Source organism: Diospyros lotus, chromosome 8, assembly GCF_014633365.1.
Source record: "Diospyros lotus cultivar Yz01 chromosome 8, ASM1463336v1, whole genome shotgun sequence".
NCBI classification, from domain to species: domain Eukaryota; kingdom Viridiplantae; phylum Streptophyta; class Magnoliopsida; order Ericales; family Ebenaceae; genus Diospyros; species Diospyros lotus.
This window is the reverse complement of record NC_068345.1, coordinates 11,361,914-11,377,728: the sequence shown is the minus strand read 5'-3', so window position 1 is coordinate 11,377,728 and position 15,815 is coordinate 11,361,914. Positions and strand designations below refer to the sequence as shown.

General features: G+C 35.2%; 1 protein-coding gene across 4 annotated transcripts; it reads left to right on the top strand.

Moving 5' to 3' along the window:
* Nucleotides 1–2,298: 2,298 nt before the first annotated feature.
* LOC127808260 (probable glycosyltransferase At5g03795) lies at nt 2,299–15,390 on the top strand. Of its 4 annotated transcripts, none has more exons than XM_052346717.1 (7): nt 2,299–2,663; nt 3,520–3,837; nt 3,922–4,259; nt 4,387–4,523; nt 9,547–9,895; nt 10,989–11,886; nt 12,093–12,390. In XM_052346717.1, the coding sequence occupies exons 2-6, from the start codon at nt 3,768–3,770 to the stop codon at nt 11,676–11,678; spliced, it is 1,584 nt and encodes a 527-aa protein (XP_052202677.1). In that variant the 5' UTR covers nt 2,299–2,663; nt 3,520–3,767; the 3' UTR covers nt 11,679–11,886; nt 12,093–12,390. The 4 variants fall into 4 exon arrangements, with proteins under 4 accessions (XP_052202677.1, XP_052202676.1, XP_052202675.1 ...); XM_052346716.1 differs by adding an exon at nt 14,961–15,390 and having other exon boundaries at nt 2,300–2,663; nt 3,520–4,259; nt 12,093–12,199; XM_052346715.1 differs by adding an exon at nt 12,396–13,001 and having other exon boundaries at nt 2,300–2,663; nt 3,520–4,259; nt 12,093–12,199.
* The last annotated feature ends 425 nt before the right edge of the window (nt 15,391–15,815 follow it).

Genomic DNA, 15,815 nt, shown 5'->3' with positions numbered 1-15,815 from the left:
CCTTGAGCTTCATTAGCTCAAACAGATTTAACCCGGGAGTTCTTTGTCTACATTCAGCCCAAAAGGTATCCAGCTAGTGTTGTTTCCTTCCTTACTTATCCTTGATATATACTACCATTCTCTGGACTCTTGGGGTATTACACTATGTAAGGAAACGCCATTGAAATGTATATTTATATTTAATTTGTTTATGATGTTGTATAATCATGGGACAAAATCTCAGCCCATGTATTTGAGATATTAGCTAGTTATAAATAAAAATTGAAGAAATTTTGAATTGTCACAATTTTTATGTACCGAAGTTCAAATTGCGATCCTACCAACATTCATATATATGCGGAAGGACAGATATAATCTATTATAGGCCTTGCATGAAAAGTTTTTGGGACTTGGTTTTGGTATTTTTGAAATGTTAAGAAATATTTTTAGACTATTTTTATAATTTTAAAAATTATTAATGTTTATTTTATAATATTAAAAAAATATAAAAATGTATTTTCATCCACGAATAGAAATAAAAAAAAAAAATCGTCTCTAACTTAAAATTTTTATTTTTTTTCTAGAATTTGTTTAAATACATTAAAAAATTTATATTTATTTTTAAATTAAATAATTATTTTTTATCATTTTTATATTTATAAAAAAAATATTTTTTTATTTACGTATTATCCCTCCTTTTTCATTTTTTACTTTTTGAAAAAATAATATGTTTTCGTTCTCATTTCATATCACTTTTCGTTTTTATTTCATTGCAACCTACATCATAGGCACTAGGAAGGCCATCCAGCTCTTAGTTTTTTGAAAATTCTTTTTAATACATATTAAACATAATTGATTTTATTGGCCCTTCACATTTTTTGAGAACTCCTTATACATCTAGTTAAAGTTAAAATTAATTCTATAAATTTAAGAAACTTATACATCTAATCGTATATATTAAGAGACTATTTAAAATATAATTATCTTAATGTTGAAATTTTAAAATCTCACTTGGGTCCACCCTTGCTAACAAAAAAAAAATTATTTAAATATTTTTCTTATCAAATTTGTAAGACGACATATGATTTTTTATTTAAAGGATCATGTATTGTTTATTATAGGTTAATTAGAGGGATACGACCTTATGAACCATAAATTAACCTGAAATCATATCAATTTATAAGGATTATTTATTAAATTTATTTATAAATAAAATATTTTAATTTATAATAACTTACAAATCACGAGCGCCAAGTAAATTTAACTTAAAACTTTTCAGACTGATATCCTAAAAATATTTAATTCTTAATAATTAAGTGTAGGAAATATACGAAACTTAAGCACTAAGGTTGCCTCCAACTATGCTCTCCGCTCTCTATTATATTATAAATAATTCATTCCCTATTTTGATTTTGTCTTAAAAATTGTGTTTGCTTCAATCACACTCCCTATTTTTCTCTTTATTTGACTTCTTATTTTATTTATTTATTAATAAATTTTAATTTTATTTATTTGACCTTACATATAATTTTCACTATTATAAAAAATTATTATTTATTTTATAATTTAATAATAAATATTATAGTATTAAATATTTAATATATTTTAAAATCAATTTACTAATATTTTTTAAAAACAATTATTTAACAAAATCAATCACCAAATACACATATCAACAACCAAATATATAAATTCATAATATCACTCATTCAATATAAAAATAAATATAAAATATCTCAAAATCACAAATAAGTGTTCAATTTGCTCATTGACGAAGAAGATGCCACCGCCAACGCTGTTGCTCGTCTTTATTGTCGTCTCCGTTGGTTGTAGTCACTGCTTGATCACTATCTCTTTAACGTTTTTTCTCTGTCTAACTTCGTGTTTGTCGTGTTTGGTCGGCCACTTCCAACGATGATAATCGTTGTGAGAGAGATATGACGAGGATGGTCTAACAATTTTGATCACCACATGCTACAAGGATTTTCGATTTTGTCAAATTTTTAGCTAGGAAAACTGGCTATGATGAGTTTTGTTGGAGCTGAAAATCGAGGTTTGACTCCCTATTTTTTGACTGAGCGAGCATGATACAGGCCCGGAGTCAGCCGGGACACCCCAGCCCAGCAGGCATGACTCCTGATATTATATTAAGGTGGGTCCAGGTGGCGTTTCCTGAATTGGATTGCACGGAAATTGAAATCATGGAACGAGTCACGGCATGAAACTAACGGCAATGAGGACAAAAAGTTGACGAAGACGCTGGTGGAGCTGGTTGTTTACTCGTTGATGATCGATGGTGATTGATGAAGATGACGCCCCAAGCATGCGCAGAGAGAGAGAGAGATAGAGAGCAGTTGAGAAGAGAAAAGTCCAATCAATTTAATTTAAGCCAAAAACAGCACAGAGAGAATTATATATATATATATATATAGGATCAGTTAGCGCCACCGTCGCGATCGCCTGTTGCTTCCCTCCATTCTCTACTTCTCTCCTCTTCCTCTTCATCTTCTTCATCTCTCTCTCTCTCTCTAACCTCTGAATCTAGCACCGGTCTCGATTCTCTTCATTCTTCACCGTCCACACGCTCAATTCCCGCTCTTTTCCGTCTCTTGCAGCGCTCCAATTCATCTTACTGTCTGGATGCTCTGGCGCCGTCTGGCCTGTCCAGCTTCCTTTATGCAAAGGTATCATCTAATTTTCTGTTTTTGTTTTTCCTTTCCGTCATACGATTTTATCTTGATTATAGTTTGGTGTCTTATCTATCTTGATGGCTTGATGCGTTTCTGGTTTATTTTGTGGTCAATTTTTCCGTCCCCCAATTTGAATGTCGTATTATCTTTTTCTTGTTTTGTTTTTCTTTTTGGTGTGCTATTCTTCAGCGCATCTTTTTGAAGGTTGTCCAGCTGGTGTTTACTTTGGATGGAAAACTAAAATATTGATAATTGACTTAATTAACTAATTCGTTTGATTACGTTGAAGTTCAGCTCATCGGTTGTCTGGTTTTTCGGGAAAGACGGAATAGAAAGTGGTTTTCGTTTTTAAATTGTTTATAGACGAATTTATCCAGTGATGACAACACCAATTTGGTCTGTTTAGACCGTTTTGTCTTTTTGGTTGTTGGAGCCGGAAAATTTGTTCTTATTTACCGAGTAATACTGTCAACCAAGCAGAGGGTAGTTTTTAACCCATAATAGTTGACCTTCTTGGTGGCTATTTTCTTCCTAGCATTCTTGATTTCCAATAATTCTGTCTTTGAATCATGGGACTGGCTTGATATAGGCGATTAGTATGGCATACAGATTGGTACATGAGCACGCACAGCCATCCATAGCATATAGAAAGAAAAACCAGGCCACTGCTGAGTGTCATCCTGCCAATTTGTAGTGGACTAGCTGTACCAAATTCATGGGCGTTATTCGCACAATTTTGCCATCATCCATTACTTGGAACTAGGAACCATACTTACTTCATAAAGATGAATTATGTAATCCTGTTTTTCCTTCTTTTTTTTTTTTTTTTTTTTTCTGTTTCATGTTTTAGGTCTAAGCAGGTGTGGAAGAACGAAGCACGGGAAAGCATGGATGGAGTGAAATTATGTTAATTTCTGAAGTTCTGTTCTTTTTGGAGAGGCATTGAAGGCACTCGTAATAATTTTGGAAGCTTCTTCCTTTTTGGAGAGGCAATGAGGATATGCTCACATTTATAGCCACTAGATTTGATATTTGCAATCTTGGTTGGAAAGGTTGCCACTTTTTTAGTGCAAGCAAGTACACAGATTGGTGAATAAGATGAAATTATTGAGGAAGATTATTATTTTCCTTGTATTAAGGATTGATTGGAGAAAACTGCTTCTTATTGGTTCGTTCTTTACTATAGTTGGCGTTGTTGTTCAAATTTCTACACTTCCTTATCCACTGACCATATGGGTCTTTTCTTCATCAGATCTGCCTCTGCTGTACATATCCATGAATAGTAATGTACATTTGAATGAAAAGAATAGCTTGATGAGGCTTGAACAGTTTGAAACTCATGCTGTTGTCTCCATGAATACTTCAACTGTCTTAAATCCTCTCGTCTCCACAAATACTTCAACTGTCCTAAATCATGTTGTCTCCACAAATACTTCTACCGTCTTAAATCAATCAATGTCAATTGTGGAAGAGAGACCTATATCCTCTAGAAAGAGAGGTCAATCATCTAAAAGGCAAAGGCGGCATAGAAAGGCGGAGGATATAGTTGCTTATCCACCTCGTCTTAGACCTGTGCCCCATCGCTTGCTGGTAAGTTTGTTGAGTTTCTACTTGTAATACGAAAAGCTTTTTAACTAATTTTTCGGCCTACTATTACCTAATCTTTTTTTCTTCTAATCTTGTTTCTTTTTTATCATTTCACTTTTTAATTTTGTAGAGGTATGTTCGGTCATTGACACCTTATGAAGCGCTTGTGTATGCTAAGAAAGAGATGGAGAACATCTCATCTGTCATCAACGACCCAGATCCAGAACTCTATGCTCCTTTATTCCGGAATGTTTCTGTTTTTCAAAGGTAAAATCTTATTGGCTCTTATGCAGTTAGTTTTTTTTTTTTTTTTTTACGTGTAAAATTTTGATCCAGAAAGTTATAGTAGTGGTCCATAGAAGTAGTTTTTTAATGATTGATCAATGGTCAAGTCATAGGGCATAATATCTCTGTGTTCCTTCATATGTACGTGCCCATTGCTAGAGACAAGCTTGACCAATTAAATGGTAGGAAATGAAAAATTTTAACATTTATAGTTTAATAGATAGAAGAGAGGAGATTTGGATGTATGATTGGTACGTTTAGACTTATTTTTTAGTTCCACAGACATTGATTGATACATGCTTGACAAATATTAGAGAGAAGTTTGAGGTTCTCCATTGGTTAATAAATATGAATTCATCTCATTCTTTTTCCTTTAAATCACTCTTTTTATTATTCTGCACTTTTTTTTGTTAGTTTGTTTTTTATATTAATATATGATCAAACTTCATAATCTTAAAAATGCACTAGAAGATAAGTTTTTGGAGTATATGTAAGTTTCCGTCTTATGCCGGAAGGCTTGGATTCTGAATTTTGATATATTATTTTGGTTGGTCTGAGCATATGATTTCATCAGTTGCCGGAACGTTGAAAGGACACCATGCACAACCCATCACTATTTAAGATATTATTTTTAAAAGAAAACCTTGTGCTTTGGGAACTAACGTTTTCTCTTTGTTTTTTTACCTTCTCCTGGCAGTTGCAAAGAAATTATATCACATGGCAACTATTTACTATTTAAAGAACTAGAATAACATATGCCATTGGATGTGAGGGAAAGGCGTATCAGTCCATAGCATTTGTTCATTAAGTTGTCAAATATATAATAAAGGCTTTTAGATGAAGCACAGCATGGAGAAGAGAAGGATAAGAAAAGAAGAAATAGAGAAGAAGAAGAAGAAGAAGAAGAAGAAGAAGAAGAAGAAGAAGAAACAATATATTAGAGTAGTAGAAACAAAGAGGAAAATCAATCTGAGTCTTATATCCAATGTAAGTAATCAAACATGAACTAATCTATGTTTGTATTCCACACACACACACACACACACACACACACAAAGATATCATAATCCAACAAGGAATAAAAGAAACAGAATTCAAAACTAAATAAGATAACAAAAATTCTGGAAATACCAAATAAACTCGATTCCTAATTTATTTAGGTTTTTGCTCTTCCTACTCTTTTCCTCCCAAAAAAAAGTGCAAAATTTTGATCCCTATCAATTCTCTTCGGCTTATAAGAACTCTCCCTTAGACAGTAATAAGACAGTGCTCCAAACAGTGAAACTTATTTTAAGCGATCCAATACGTTTTCCTCCTAATTCCAATATTCTTAATCCTTATCAATTCTCTTTGGTTTAGAACTTTCCTCTAGAAAGTGATGAATAAGACATTGCTCTGAAAATATGAGATCCAAATTGTGAAGCTCATTTCAGGTGATCCAAGAAGCAATTGTCTCAGGGATGATTTCCCCAACGACAAGAAAGTGATAATATCCCCATGGAAAGAACCAGTACCTTGACATAAATAAGCTCCTGGTCTCCATTCTTGAGGGGTGTTTCCCTTTTAGAATTTAGCTTTCTACTTCAATTTTTCCAGTGATGCCAATCTTTCTCAAGTCAAAGGCTAAGAGTTGTATGATTACTAAACCTTAAAAAAAAGGATTGAAATTTCTGTCTCAAGAACCTCATCCATCTGATAGTCAAGGCAGTGGAGAAAAAGGTAGAAGAAGAGAAACATGTGCTGAAGATGAAGGATGTTGAATTATGACTTAAGATACTGCTAATTCTAGTTTGAATAAGTCAAGTGTCAGTTAGATCTGGTTTGAAGAAGTCAAATATCAGTTAGACTATGACTTGTTATTTATGCTATTTTGTAGAAAAATATTTTCTGATTTGTTAGCAGATTATTCTGCAGATTTGTTAATCTTTTGCTGTATAAATAAGTGATATCAATGCTCAATAAAATAATTAGCTTCATCCCTTCTCCCAATCTATTCTTGTACGTTCCTTCCCTTTTCTTCTTTCTTCATAAAATACCAACAAAGGAGATGATGTGTGGAGGAAGAAACAGGAGATGAGAAACATGTGCTGAAGATGAAGGAGACGGATCTCCACCTGTAGAAAATCTGTTGACAGATTAGGGGGCTTAAAGGTGCCCCTACATTGAAAATATGACTAGTATTCATATCTGAAGGCAATTAGGTACCAATACTTTTTGACTCCAAGTTTTTGGATAACATGAAAATGTCTAATTCCTGGAGCAAACGTTCTGGAAAGAATGTTTAAAGCAATGATGCACACAAAACATATTATGTTCCATTGAAATTGAGTTTCCTACGATGCACGTTACTACCAAGACTTTAATTTTCTTTACTTAAATGAAAATTTTTCAATATTGGCATGTAGGTCATGAACATATTGGGCAAGTTTAGCAGAGTGAAATATTTAAGTGTCAAAAGAGTAATGGAATAAAATGAATTGGCTAACAAGGACAAAACCCATGAACAATCCCAAAAGGACTTTTTCCAGTATACTGATTGACTGAGAATTATTGGTAAACTATATCCATTTTCCTAGTTATCATCCTCAGTACATATAGATAAATCACTCAAATGATGATTAATAACCTTAGCTTGTCAATGAAAGGCAGAAAAATTCAAGTTTCTTGCAAATAATTCTTTAAAGTGTATTCTAAAAGTGACTACCTGTAGCACTTCGACAACTCTACATACTGCACCAGCAGAATAGTTTTTAGCACATGTACAAAGATAAAGGATAATATATATATATATATACATATATATTAGCAAAGAAAGAAAAAGGATAAAAATGTACTATTGTGTTGTAATTCAATCTGCTTAGCACGTCCAGAATTAAAATTTCTTTGCCAATGAAGGTATCTTAATGTACTATTAGCAAAAAAAGAAAAAGGATAAAAATGTACTATTGTGTTGTAATTCAATCTGCTTAGCACGTCCAGAATTAAAATTTCTTTGCCAATGAAGGTATCTTAATGTACTATTAGCAAAAAAAGAAAAAGGATAAAAATGTACTATTGTGTTGTAATTCAATCTGCTTAGCACGTCCAGAATTAAATTTTCTTTGCCAATGAAGGTATCTTAATGTACTATTAGCAAAAAAAGAAAAAGGATAAAAATGTACTATTGTGTTGTAATTCAATCTGCTTAGCACGTCCAGAATTAAAATTTCTTTGCCAATGAAGGTATCTTAATGCTTGATGGTTAGAGTATTACACAAATGCTTGTGGGTAATAATAATCTCTCCAATGATGCAAAGCTTATACCAAAGCATGAAGCTCCTTGTTATAAGTAGAATACCATTGTTCAGCCTCTTTAATCTTCCTTTTGTAGTACACAACAGGATAACGTTCTTGACTCAAAACACCTCTTATATCTACCTCTGAGGAATCACCAGAAACCTCAAAAACTATAGAAAAGTTAGGTGTTGCACAAATGGATCTCAATAATTGTTTTCGACCATTTGTTCATTGGAATTCCCCTTTTTAGTCAATCAGTAAATGGGAGTCGTGATGGAATTAAACCCCCAATAGATTCTAGTTAGAGCACCTGATTTTGTATAAAAGAACACTTCTTAAGATCAAGTTTAAGTTTCTTAGCTTTAAGTGTTTTAAGAATATGGCTAAGATGACCAAAGTGACCAACCATGACCTGTGCGTGAATCAAGATATCATCAAAATAGACTACCGAAAGTGTTTTTTATGGAAGGAGATGGGACTTGGTTCATGACTTTTCTACAAGTACTAGGGGCAATGGAGTTCCTAAAGGGCATGACTGACCATTCATACGGTTCATCTTGAGTCTTAAAGGCAGTGTTCCATTTATCACTGGTTCTAACGCCAAATTTGATGATATCCACTCGCAAGCCAATTTAGAGATCTTTTTTTACTTTTAGTAATCTTGTGGAGCAGCCTAAGATCAGATGTATAGACTATTGAGGTTGGTATAGGAAGTTTCTTTTGGTGTTATTATTCACTTATATAGGTTGGTGGTGGTTGTTAACTGCATTGATAACTGAAAAATACTTCATTATGGAAGATTATGAGCTGATGCATTTCTACAATTGAGAAATTGGGACAGAATATGCACAATCATAGAATCAGCAAAGACCACAGGGTATTGCAGAAGGCAGAAATCCCAGACTATGAGTGAAGGAGAAACATAAAAGAAGTTCTGATTGGAGCGAAAAAATGGTGACTGCTGGAGTATGTGCAAAACTTTTTTGTAACTTATACACTGTATTGAAGTAAATAAAGGGAGAGAATATTTAGGGAAGAGGAAGATAAAGAACAGAGGTAAAAGCAGATAAATAGGGGAAGAGAAACCATGATATTTCCAAGTAATCCATATTCAGTAAGTAACCGTCAAAATTGAAAGTTCTTAGCAGTCAATGTCCTGAGCATATCCTACTAAAATTTGGACTATAATATCCATCAATGTCTGTGAAAGTTGAAGGACGTTTCTTTATCTTTTACATGTGTTCATCAAGCAACTTATCCTAATGACTCAACTGCTGGAAGACCAAGAGAAGGAAAAATAGAAAGAATCCATTAAACCTGCTATCCATGGTGTTTTTGTGTCTAAAAGATTGCAAGACTGCTACTGAAGCTTGGAAGTGGTCAGTTCCCCACCACTGCATTCTACTTCTAACAGATTTTTCTCCATGGGAAATGAAAAATAAGAGATAATGGAAATCAAAATGGGAAAACATTGTCAAATTGATTTATTTGTTAAGCATTGATACTCCTTGTGGTTTAGGAGTTAGCACTGATGAAGGAAGCAACAAATTCTAGGCAGTTTTAGTAGTTAGATTTACACACCATGTAAGATCTTACTTCTTTTGCTTGCTATTTATGTTAGCTGATGAAGTACTTGCATACATTAGATCATGCACCTCATACATGCTATCATAGACAATTGCCTAGCATGACTATTGTGTTTGACAGTTTAAGTATTTCTGATATCCAGGAGCTATGAGCTGATGGAACTCTTGCTTAAAGTTTACATTTACCAAGATGGGAAGAGACCAATTTTCCATGAACCCATTCTGCGGGGAATTTATTCATCCGAAGGATGGTTTATGAAATTAATGGAGGAGAACAGACAATTTGTAACTCAGGACCCTGAGAAAGCTCACCTATTCTATCTTCCATACAGTGCAAAACAACTTCAGACGGCACTTTATGTGCCCAACTCACATAATATAAGGCGATTATCATTCTTCCTGAGAGATCACGTGAACATGCTTGCTGCAAAGTACCCATTTTGGAACCGGACTCGTGGATCAGATCATTTCCTAGTTGCTTGCCATGATTGGGTGGGTATTGTAAATATCTTAATTTTTTAGTTGTGAATCTCCAATCCTTTCAAATTCCTTCACTTTATAATTTGATTTTCCTAATTCTCAGTTTTTCATCTCCCATCCATTTAACACCTTAGAAATGACCATGGATACTAACTTGGATATATGTTGAAATGTTGAGTAAGCTTCTTTGGTTTGTGAGGTTAGCTACAGCTTTTAAGGTTGAATATCATTGTATTCACTCAGAAAACCCTATTAAATCAATTAATTTTTGAATAGATATCAAAAGAAAGAAATTTCAGACCGGATAAGAAAGTTGTCAATAGAATATTGTACAGATGATTCTTGCCAATGCGGCATATATGACGTTTCATATAGAAAAGAAAAGGCATCCTGCATCCCATGTTAGGGAGAAACATTTGAAATAGGATCCCCGTTCCTTGTTATGGAAGTAACTTGCTTCAGTGGACACAAAAAAATGCCCATGGGAATCATCCAGTTGGGATGTGGAGATGTCACCTGCATTACTGCTGATGCACTGCTGTGCCATATTATACTCACTGCAAGGTGGACTACATACCCATCGGTAATTTATTTTCTCTCCCCTACCTGATTATCTCATCCTAGAAGATTCATTGCAACTGCTTGCCCAACCATGGAGTCATTGTTCCTTGAGGCTCCATCCCACCGGGGGGGGGGGGCAGGGCAAACTAGAAAAGAAAAGAAAATCTCGTCTGCTTCGTTCCCTTCTCTGTATAAATTTACAAGGCAAAGAAGCTCTCATATTTCAGGAACTAAAGCCGCCATTCTTTAGAGATGTGCTCTGGAGTCTATTTAGAACAGGAGAAAGTAGCAAGCATTTTAAAGTTTCAAGAGTATAGTAGAGGATTAGCCAAATTTGTTGTACATATAAATAATTTTTTTTTAATTCAAGGAGCTCACTTTCATGACTAGTCAGAACTCTGTGCAGTCCTTTGCTTTTTCAAAGATACCGGCCATCTAAAAGATGAGCCCGTAAGCACAGTGAGTCTTTGTGGGTTAAAGATTTAAATTAATCAGATATTCTTATTGTCACCTTACTGTGCTACTTCTATCTCAATTTTTGTAGGGACCTTACACATTAACTGAGCATGAGGAGTTAACCAAAAACACTATAAAAGCTCTCTGCAATGCAGATGCCTCTGAAGGAATTTTTGTCGCGGGAAAGGATGTTTCTCTTCCAGAAACCACCATAAGAAATCCCAAGAGACCTCTTAGAGGTCTCGGAGGGAACAGAGTATCACAGCGCCCAATTCTTGCCTTCTTTGCTGGACACATGCATGGTAGGGTTCGCCCAACGCTTTTGAAGTACTGGAATGGCAAAGATGAAGATATGAGGATTTATAGGGTTCTACCCAATAGAGTATCCAGAAATATGTCTTATCCTTTGCATATGAAATCAAGCAAATATTGCATTTGTCCTATGGGTTATGAAGTTAACAGTCCCAGGATTGTGGAGTCAATATATCACGAGTGTGTTCCAGTGATTATTGCTGATAATTTTGTCCCTCCATTGAATGAAGTTCTGGATTGGAGTTCTTTCTCTGTGATTGTCGAGGAGAAGGATATTCCCAAACTGAAGGATATTCTGTTGTCTATTCCTTTGAAACGTTACATTAAGATGCAAACTAACGTGAAGATGCTGCAGAAGCATTTCCATTGGAACGCAAGACCCATCAGATACGATATGTTCCACATGATTTTGCATTCAATTTGGCATGCCAGGCTGAATCAGATCCAAATACAACAGCGATCCTAGCGTCTTGGGATTCCTTTTGTAGTAGTCCTTGAAGTACAGCTAACTTTGAATGCCAGTGAAATCACATTAGCCGTACCTATGACATTGCTCAACCATGTGGTTATGGAATATGCAATAGCATCTGTAAGCTTCGTGCCTTACTGAACTGAGACAGGATTCGATATCTAATACAAGACTGGGAGCAGCCACAACAATGAAGATGATGCAGGTATCAGTAGATTGCTTACTTGTATTGCCTGTTATTGCATAATTCTAGCAAGATTACCAATTTTGATGTATAATTACTAGAAACTGGTTGAAACTCAAGAGAAGCAATCTAATTATGGTGGTGGTACAATCAGAGAAATGTTAATAACATAAATAGTGTTTTACAAATTCACCCCTTATGTTTTTCAACTTTTTTTGTTTCCCCAGGGCTCCACTCATGTTCTCCAGATGCAGGTGGATGAGAAGAAGTATCAGTATTTTGACTTCAGGATGTGCTAGGGACACAGAGAAGACCGTGCTCTTCATGAGATTGAGTAAGTGTGTAATTGTTTGTACAGAGACAGTCTAGAAAAAAAAATGGGTCCCCTTACCCAGTTGTTTCTTTACAGCTACTTCCACTAGAGATGCATTTTTACTTTGATTTGATTAGGCAACATAAACTTTTCTAACATTTTATCTGTAGTAGACATTTTGTGACTCTATAAACTTGCTGATCTATGAATTATGTAGTGATGTCGATGATGAAAGACAACTCAGAGATGATAGTTCAGTGCTTGGTGCAGAAAAACATGGTCATCTCCTTGTGAGTTCAAAGTTGTGACTTTGAGTTGCATCGAGTCCCGTTTTTGCTTTGATGCTCTCATGTCATATGATTCATATGTTAAAGTGAGAAAGTGGTGATTCTAACTGTTAAGCCCCAACACTAGTGTCCATTTCTTGTCTAAAATTAAGCTCATCAACCCAAGCCCATGATCACTAATAAAATATTCCTAAATAAGCCCACATGGGTAGCTTCCAGAAGGACTTGTTCTAGAATGTCCTCATGGTTACTCATCTGGGAAGAAAAGCATTCATAGCCAACATATTCTAGAAGAACTTGGAGCTCGCGGCTACGAATTGTTGCCATAAATTTCACATAGTTTTCAAGGCCAAATTCTGACCACAAGTTACAACGTAACTCCCAAGCATCTTCAACTGTGGACTTCCATTTTTGTGGTTGAGAGTATTCATAACATGGCTCTGGAGGTGTTAAATTAGTATTACAAAAGAAGATAGATGTAAGGAATGCTACTGTGGTGTTTGAGAGAGTAGTAGTAATGAACAATTGAATGATTCTCTTGTACTAAGTGTGTTCAATTTTCAACAAATGGTATCAGAGCAGGTGGTTGGGGACCTCTGTGCTCAAATGTGTGATTGGAGTTCCAAATTCGGGCTGCCCACTTCACTACCATTGATCAAACTTTGTATAAGCGCGTTTATTCTATGGCCTTGCTAAAGTGTTTGGGTCCATATGAGGCTCAGTGAGCGATGGGTGAGAAGGAGATTGTGGTAAGTACTTGGGAGGAAGATTCCTAGCAACAAAAATCTTACGAGCGGTTTCTTCTAGCCCACTCTTCGCAAAGACATCATTGCTAAAGAATGAACATGTGAGGAGTGCCAACGACATGCCCCCACTATCAATGACGCCACCTTCAGTAATCTAACCCACATTCCTACTAGTCCCATTCACTTAGTGGGGACTAGACATTTTGGGCCCTTTCCTAGTTACATCGGCTCAGAGAAAATTTTTGTTGTTACCTACAGATTACTTTCCCAAATGAATTGAAGTTGAACCTCTAGCAACCTAAGGGGAAAGTGAAGAATATGGTCTGGAATGATATTATACATCACTTCGGCATCCCTCGCACACCCAACACAGATCACAAAACACAATTTGATTTTGAGACATTTTACACATTCTGCTAACGATGAGGGATTCACCTCGGGATGGCTTCCGTTGCATACCCTCAAGCAAATGGGGCAAGCCAAAGCAATTAACAAAACCATCCTCCATGGGCTTAAGACTTGGCTTGAAAAGGCCAAAGGCACCTGGGGCGGATGAACTTTCAACCATCCTACGTGCGTATCACACTACCAGTCGAGTATCCACTAGGGAAACTCTTTTCAACCTTGTGTATGGTATTGAAGCCCTTATTCCAATTGAAGTAGATCTCTAATCTCCGAGAGTGGCAACATTTCAAAAACACCACAATTTGGATAAATTGTGTAGCAACTTAGATATGATCAACGAGCTAAGAGACAAGGCCTCTACTCGATTGGTGGCATACCGAAAGAGGGTTTCCAACTACAACAACTCTGTGACAAGCCATTGCAAGAGGGAGACTTGGTTTTCATGAAGTCAGCGATTACTAATGGCTCCAAGAAGAGGGCAAATTATGGACAAACTAGGAAGGGTCATATAGAATTCAACGAATGTTAGGGCTGAACACTTGCATTCTACTGTTAGTGTTATGTGCCCTAATACTAAATTTGAATAATATTTAGCGGGGTTGTGTGACACCTCTACCTCTCGATCCCAATAGGATGAGGTTATAAATAAATTTATATAAAAAACCCTTTCTTTATATTTTCCTTTTTGAAAATAATTATAAGAGAATCCAATCACATATTCAATGCCCCTTACTAGATATGACTAAATTTGCAAATACCCAAAATATCGTTTATCTCACAACTTTAATACAACTAAAGAGCTTGAAATTTAAAATGATTCATGAATAAATAAAAGACTCCTCATGGATCATTATTCACATGCAAGTTATGATCACCAAATTTGCACATACATTGACCCTTATAGTTGTTTTTCTTTGATGTCTTGAAGGACTTCTTGAATGGATTTCTTCAAAATGTTAAAACACCATTGCCACATCTCAAAATTCTATTAAAAATTAAACATGATAAGTCAAAAGAATTATTTACATAAATATCACTAAAATCATCTTTCATATTTCAAGTGATTCGCACTTACCTCACGAATTTAGCTCACCACTATTTCTTCCATGCTTCACTATTTCTTGCGTATTTCTCATTTCCTGGGGGTGTCCTATTTATTGACGATTTCTCTTGCCCTCGAGCCCCTCAAATGATTCCTCAGTAGAAAAATTCCACAGTCATTAAATAAAAAATAAATTGATATTCTCTTTTATCAGTTGGTTAATTGCATGTTTCCTACATTCCAGAGCACCCTCATTTAATGCTATACCCCTTTAATTAATTCCCTTCACATGGTTGCTGCAGGAGGTGTGGCTTGCTCCTTAATTGCGACTGACATGTGGTGAAACGGGCACCTCCTTGGCCAACATGTGGCTCGCAGACAACTCGCATCCATGCATTCCCATTTTTTGCCGAAACGACGACGTTTTGGTCCTTGGATTACTGCTTCCAAAAAATTAGCCTTCATCTCCCCAAGGATTCGAACCCATGACCCTTACCCGCGCTTGAACTACATGTCGTATCATTTAATTATATGCAACCATTAAATTTATACTAATTCTACTTCCTAGTTTTTGGAATTACACTTGTACCCCAAAAATTTTCAAAAAACTCCCAATCACCTCCATATTCCAAAATACAAAAAAAATTAATTTCTCCCTTTAAATTTCTCAAATCCACAAATCACCAATAAATCATAAATAAAGTGTCTCAATCACAGAAATTGATTTTTCTCAAAATACTAGGATGTTACAGCTTATTTTATGCATTCATTGTATCTTTGTATAAATTAATAAAAGACAAGGTTTCTTCATTCATATTTTCTCCAATCAATTATATGAATGAGTCTCTAGATTTTCTATATGAGAATTTTATTCTCAAGGAGTTGAGACTGTATAACTAAATTCTCTAGTAACAGGACTTCTTAAATTATTCTTAATCCTTAAATTCTTTGGATGAGACTGAATAATCAAGTATAGACTAACAAATGGGTTACTACCTTGTTTGGTATGTGGATATTAATGGGAGGATGGTGTGACACATACCATATGATATGAGATGTTGTTAGTAGACCTGTGGGTGGTCATTGGGGAATGATTAGTCGAATGTGACGCCGATGACTGACCACATGGCATAGTGGATAATAGTCGAGTCATCAAG

Coding starts and splice junctions, on each gene's coding strand:
- LOC127808260 (XM_052346716.1), top strand. CDS start 3,768: ATGAAATTATTGAGGAAGATTATTATTTTCCTTGTATTAAGGATTGAT. Junction 4,260..4,386: donor CTGTGCCCCATCGCTTGCTG/GTAAGTTTGTTG, acceptor TTAATTTTGTAG/AGGTATGTTCGGTCATTGAC. Junction 9,896..10,988: donor TAGTTGCTTGCCATGATTGG/GTGGGTATTGTA, acceptor CAATTTTTGTAG/GGACCTTACACATTAACTGA.